Source organism: Theropithecus gelada, chromosome 7b, assembly GCF_003255815.1.
Source record: "Theropithecus gelada isolate Dixy chromosome 7b, Tgel_1.0, whole genome shotgun sequence".
In the NCBI taxonomy this organism is placed as follows: Eukaryota; Metazoa; Chordata; class Mammalia; order Primates; family Cercopithecidae; genus Theropithecus; species Theropithecus gelada.
The window spans coordinates 24,166,895-24,173,545 of record NC_037675.1 but is presented as its reverse complement, the minus strand read 5'-3'; the positions used below and the strand labels follow the sequence as shown (position 1 = coordinate 24,173,545).

The window sequence follows — 6,651 nt, the reverse complement described above, 5'->3', positions numbered from 1 at the left end:
CTAAAAAAAAAAAAAAAAAAAAAAAGAAAATGCATACTGTTTGCTACCTTATTGCTTTTAGGACTTCTAGAAAGACACTAAACCCAGTGAGATTGCAAGTTTCAAAATATTGTGTTGTATATGTCTGCTTAAATAGATGTATTTGTTTCTGAGTGAAAACTTTTTACATAGAGGTTTATTTGTAGAGGCTTGTAAACTTAAGTGAAAGTTTTAGTGTGTGTGTTAAGTTGTTCCTTACGCTGCATTAGCACTCAACAATGAGCAGTTCTTGAAATCAAGCATTTCATTTGGAGGGGAAAAGGCAGATTGTAAAAAATAGTTTATAACAGAAAATTTGTGTAGACTTGGCAACCAAAATGACTGAAACAGCTTGAGTATCAAAAACTTTTCTTTTTAAGTCGGCCTCGGTGGCTCATGCCTGTAATCCCAGCACTCTGGGAGGCCGAGGCAGGTGGATCACCTGAGGTCAGGAGTTCGAGACCAGCCTGACCAACATGGAGAAACCCCGTCTCTACTAAAAATACATTAGCCGGGTGTGGTGGTGCATGCCTGTAATCCCAGCTACTCAGGAGGCTGAGACAGGAGAATTGCTTGAACCTGGGAGGTAGAGGTTGCAGTGAGCCGAGATTGCGCCATTGCACTCCAGCCTGGGCAACAAGAGTGAAACTCTGTTTCAAAAAAAAAAAAAAAAACTTTCTTTTTAGAACCATTTTCCCATAGTGAACAAGGTAGTGTATATTAGCCTAATACTTTTAAGCATACACTGTACATGCCTCAGATATAGGAGACTCACAATGAGGTTTAGCTAATGGGACTGATTATTTTGAAAAACCTATCAGAAGAACATTCATGTTCAGTGAGTATATATTTAAAAGTAGATACCTTGGTATACTCCATGGTGTCCTTTTTTTTTCCTTTAAAGTTAATTACAAACCATATGAGAAGTAACCTGATATAATATAACGTTAGATTTGAAGTCAGAAAACCTTTGTGATCAGGAATTAGCTCCTCTGGCCAGATGTAATCCCAGCATTTTGGGAGGCTAAGGTGGGTGGATCTCTTGAGTCCAGGAGTTTGAGACCAGCCTGGGCAACATAGACCATGTCTCTACCCAAAAAACCCCCCAAAATATGAAAAGTTAGCCTGGTATGGTAGTGCCCACCTGTGGTCCCAGCAACTTGGGAGGCTGAGGTTAGAGGACTGCTTGAGCTAGAGAGGCAGAGGTTACGGTGAGCTGAGATGGCAACACTACACTCCAGCTTGGGCAACAGAGTGAAACCCTGTCTCAAAAAAAAAAAAATTAGTTCCTCCATTTGAGCTGTGTGACCTTTTCTGTTTTGGAGATTGAGACAGAATCTCAATCTGCTGCATAGGTTGGATTGCAGTGGCATGATCACAGTTCACTGCAGCCTCAACTTCCTGGGTTCAAGCAATCCTTCCATTTCAGGCTCTCGAGTAGTTGGGACTATAGGCACGCACCACCGTGCGGAGCTAATTTTTATATTTTTTGTAAAAATGGGACCTCACTGTGTTGCCGAGGCTGATTTTGACCTGGCCCCAAGCCATTCTCCAGCCTTAGCCTCCCAAAGTGCAGAGATTGCAGGCGTGAGCCACCCCCTCTGCCCAGCCCTTGAGCTATGTATGACTTTTAGCAGTTCAAAAAACTTTAGTCTTAAAAAATTTGGGTATGAATCATATATTACCTGTCTGCAGCATTTGTTACCTTTGATTGCTAAATAAATATAAAGTGTTATTACAAAAAGTAGAAGGCTGGGCACAGTGGCTCACGCCTGTAATCCCAGCACTGGGAGGCTGAGACAGGCAGATCACCTGAGGTCTGGAGTTTGAGACCAGCCTGGCCAACATGGTGAAACTCTGTCTCTACTAAAAATACAAAAATTAGTGGGTGCATAGTGGCGGGCACCTGTAATCCCAGCTACTCAGGAGCCTGAGGCAGGAGAATCGCTTGAACCTGGGAGGCAGAGGTTGGCGTGAGCCGAGATCGTACCATTGCACTCCAGTATGGGCAACAGAGTGAGACTCCCTCTCAAAAAAAAAAAAAAGCCCGGACGCATTGACTCACGCCCGCCCGTAATTCGGACGCTTTGGGAGGGCGAGGTGGGCAGATCACCTGAGCTCTGGAGTTCCAGACCAGCCCGGCCAACATGGAGAATCTGGACTCTACTAAAAATACAAAATTAGCCGGACGTGGTGGCACATACCTGTAATCCCAGCTACTTGGGAGGCTGAGACAGGAGAATCGCTTGAACCTGGGAGGCAGAGGTTGCAGTGAGCTGAGATCATGCCGCTGCACTCCAGCCTGGGCAACAGAGTGAGACTCCCTCTCAAAAAAAAAAAAAAAAAAAAAAAGGCCGAGCATGGGGCTCATGCCTGTAATTCCAGCAATTTGGGAGGGCAAGGTGGTCGGATCACCTGAGGTCGAGAGTTCGAGACCAGCCTGACCAACACGGAGAAACCTGGTCTCTACTAAAAATACAAAATTAGCTGGACATGGTGGCACATGCCTGTAATCCCAGCTACTCGGGAGGCTGAGGCAAGAGAGTTGCTTGAACCTGGGAGGCAGAGGTTGCAGTGAGCCGAGATTGTGCCATTGTACTCCAGCCTGGGCAAGAAGAGCAAAACTCCATCTCAAAAAAAAAAAAAATTGAGTTCACTGGTTTTTATGTATACTGATTTGATTTGGGTTTGATTTCCATATTAAGCCTTAAATTTGACTCCAAGTAATTTTTTTCTTAAGTATCTTATCTCTCCATAACATGCTTAACACAGTGTCTAGCAGTTGTAGGTACTGTAAATCATAGAATCATAGTTGTAATGATTATACTTACTAAGTTGTCAAAATAGGATATGGACTCTTAGGGCAGCCAGGGCAGCAGTGTTGCATAGTGCATTAGCTGCTTTAAAAAGGACGAAGTTCTTTTTTTTTTCTTTGAGATGGAGTCTTACTCTGTCAGCCCAGGCTGGAGTGCAGTGGTGTGATCTCAGCTCACTGCAACCTCCGCCTCCCAGGTTCAAGCGATTCTCCTGTTTTAGCCTCTTGAGTAGCTGGGACTACAGGTGCCTGCCACCATGCCTGGCTAATTTTTGTATCTTTAATAGGGATGGGGTTTCACCATATCGGTCAGGCTGGTATTGAACTCCTGACCTCAGGTGATCCACCCGCCTCGGCCTCCCAAAGTACTGGGATTACAGGGTGAGCCACCACGCCTGGCCAACAAAGTTCTTACAGTTATGAAAAGGTCTGATTATGATAGTCTCCTTGCATACAAATTCCTCAGGTTTTGGTTTTTTTTTTAAAAGCATGATGTACATTTAATGGGCACACAATTAAACTGTATACATTAAAGTGTACACTTTCATACGTTTTGATATGTTAAACACCCATGAAACCGTCACTCCCAAAGATTTGTTTGTTTGTTTTTTTGAGACAGTCTCGCTTGTCATCCAGGCTGGAGTACAATGGCATGATCTTGGCTCACTGCAACCTGTGCTCTCTGGGTTCAAGCAGTTCTTATGCTTCAACCTCCTGAGTAGCTGGGATTACAGGCGCTTGCCACCACACCTGGCTAATTTGTTTTTTTTTTTTTTTGTTTTTTTTTTTTGAGATGGAGCCTCGCTCTGTCGCCAGGCTGGAGCGCAGTGGCACCATCTTGGCTCTCACTGCAACCTCTGTCTCCTGGGTTCAAGCGATTCCCCTGCCTCAGCCTCCCCAGTAGCTGGGACTACAGGTGCGTGCCACCACACCCAGCTAATTTTTGTATTTTTAGTAGAGACAGGGTTTTACCACGTTGGCCAGGGTGGTGTTGATCTCTTGACCTCACGATACGCCTGCCTTGGCCTCCCAGAGTGCTGGGATTATAAGTGTGAGCCTCCATGCCTGGCAATTTTTTTTTTTTTTTTTTTTTTAAGAGACAGAGTCATGGTCTGTCACCCAGCCTGAAGTGCAATGGTGCGATCTCGGCTGCAACTTCTGCTTCCTGGGTTCAAGCAATTCTCCTTTCTTAGCCTCCCAGGTAGCTGGGATTACAGGCATGCGCTACCACACTTGGCTAAGTTTTGTATTTTTGTGGTTTTTTTTTTTTTTTTTTTTTTGAGATAGAATCTCATTCTGTCACCCAGGCTGGAGCGCAGTGGTGCATTCTTGGCTCATTGCAACCTCCACCTTCGGAGTTCAAGCAGTTCTTATGCTTCAGCCTCCCAAGTAGCTGGGACTACAGGTGCGTGCCACCACGCCTGGCTAATTTTTTGTATTTTTAGTAGAGATGGGGTTTAACCATATTGGCCAGGCTGCTCTCAAACTCCTCATGACCGCACCCAGCCTTAATTTTTGTATTTTTAGTAAAGATGAGGTTTCACCATATTGGTCAGGTTGGTCTTGAACTCCTGAACTCAGATGATCCACGTGTCTTGGCCTCCCACAGTAGCTGGGATTACAGGTGTGAGCCACAACTCCTGGCCCCAAAGTTTTTCTTGTGCCCTTTTAAAATCCTTTTCTCCTAGTCCTTCCCCTCACTCCTATCCCTAGACAACCCTTGTTCTGCTTTCTGCTTTTTTTGATATAGTTGATACAGTGATTAGTTTGCTTTTTATTTTGGAGACTGAGTCTCGCTTTGTCTCCAGGCTGGAGTGCAGTGGCATGATCTCGGCTAACTGCAACCTCTGCCTCCCGGGTTCAAGCGATACTCCTGCCTCAGCCTCCTGAGTAGCTGGGTCTACAGGTGCACGCCACCATGCCCAGCTAATTTTTGTATTTTTAGTAGAGATGGGGTTTCACCATGTTGGCCAGGATGGTCTCGATCTCTTGACCTCGTGATCCGCCCGCCTCGGTCTCCCAAAGTGCTGGGATTACAGGTGTGAGCCACCGCGCCTGACCTAGTTTGCATTTTTTAGAATTTTATATAAATGGAATTGTTCATTGTGCACTTTTGGGGGGGGCTTGTAGGGGGTTGGTTTCTGTCACTCCGTGTAATTATTTTGAGATTCATCCATGTGTGGGTTGATAATTCCAGACCAATAACATTTGAATAATTTATCCTATTGGTTTTCTTTGGTATTTTCTGTTTTTCTTATTTGACAAACTGATGGTAGACAGCCTGGGGAAAGGCAGTTTCTAGATGTGAGAGCTTCGGGGAGGCGCATTTTACCTTGCCTACCAGAGAAAGGTTTCAAAATGGGATTCGTCGAGCCTGTCTTAATCATATTTCTGAGTTACCTAAGCTATAGTTCATATTAGATAGAAAATGCTTAGGGATAAGGCCCTAATTATTGGTGTTCGGGGTATGCAGAGAGGAAGACCTTAGGGCAAATCTGCATTTTGATGTTGCTTTGACTTGCTTCTAAATTTTAGTCTTGCCTCTTTACCTTTTTATTGGAAATAATGTGCCTATATTTTTTTATTATTTTTTCTTTTTATATTTTTCTCACATCTGTAGCAGCCAGGCCTATTTTTATTATTTAAGTTTAAACCAGGTATTTATTCAGAATTTTGAACAGTAGAGTGGAGACCAAATGTCCATTTTGTAGTGAACAGTAGTTTTGACTACCATCATTTTCTCTTCATAGAACAGGATCGGTATTTTGTTTCTTCCTTGGTGTTGTTTCCTTCTATATCCTTGACTTTTTTTTTTTTTTTGGTATTATTTTTGTGTTTTTGTTTGTTTTGTTTTTGAGACACGGTCATACACTGCTGCCCAGGCTGGAGTACAGTGGCACGATCTTGGCTCACTGCAACCTCCACCTTTTGGGTTCAAGTGATTCTCCTGCGTCAGCCTCCTGAGTAGCTGGGATTATAGGCATGTGCCACCACACCCAGCTAATTTTTATATTTTTGATAGAGACAGGTTTTCGCCATGTTGGCCAGGCTGGTCTCAAACTCCTGACCTCAGGTGATTTGCCCGCCTTGGCCTCCCAAAGTGCTGGGATTACAGGTATGAGCCACCGCACCTGGCCTATCTTTGACTATTCCAAGCCACAAAGCAGAACTAGTTCAGATCTATAGGATGTAAAAATAAATCTAAGAGTAAGTGACAGCTGGTAAGGTTTCTCTGCAGTTCAAGAAACAGAACTGAAATCTGTATATCCTGAAGTCTTCTTCTTGGAGGGGGAAAGAAATGTGTGGTGCTGGAAAGGGAAGAAAAATATAAAACAGGTTCTTACATATTAATATCCTCTCCTCAGATCTGACAGGATGGCATCTGATGACTTTGATATAGTGATTGAGGCCATGCTGGAAGCTCCCTATAAAAAAGAAGAGGTAATATTTTCCATCTCACTCCTGGAATTGGGTTAATAAGAAAGAGTAGTTGTCGATCATGACTTTCAACTTACTTTTTTTTTTTTTTTTTTTTGAGACGGAGTCTCGCGCTGTCGCCCAGGCTGGAGTGCAGTGGCCGGATCTCAGCTCACTGCAAGCTCCGCCTCCCGGGTTCACGCCATTCTCCGGCCTCAGCCTCCCGAGTAGCTGGGACTACAGGCGCTGCCACCTCGCCCGGCTATTTTTTGTATTTCTTAGTAGAGACGGGGTTTCACCATGTTAGCCAGGATGGTCTCGATCTCCTGACCTCGTGATCCGCCCATCTCGGCCTCCCAAAGTGCTGGGATTACAGGCTTGAGCCACCGCGCCCGGCCCCC

The 6,651-nt window shown here is 44.5% G+C and overlaps 1 protein-coding gene across 5 annotated transcripts in view; it reads left to right on the top strand.

Moving 5' to 3' along the window:
* The window catches only part of RBM23 (RNA binding motif protein 23), a 21,826-nt gene that overhangs the window by 2,278 nt on the left and 12,897 nt on the right, over positions 1-6,651 (top strand). For 4 of the 5 annotated variants that reach the window (XM_025392518.1, XM_025392521.1, XM_025392519.1 and 1 more), the window contains exon 2: positions 6,199-6,274. In XM_025392518.1, coding sequence (XP_025248303.1) covers positions 6,209-6,274 — 66 coding nt within the window. In that variant the 5' untranslated portion in view covers positions 6,199-6,208. Of the gene's footprint in view, positions 1-5,456; positions 6,275-6,651 lie in introns of those variants that run through there. The other variant, XM_025392520.1, reaches the window with a different exon arrangement.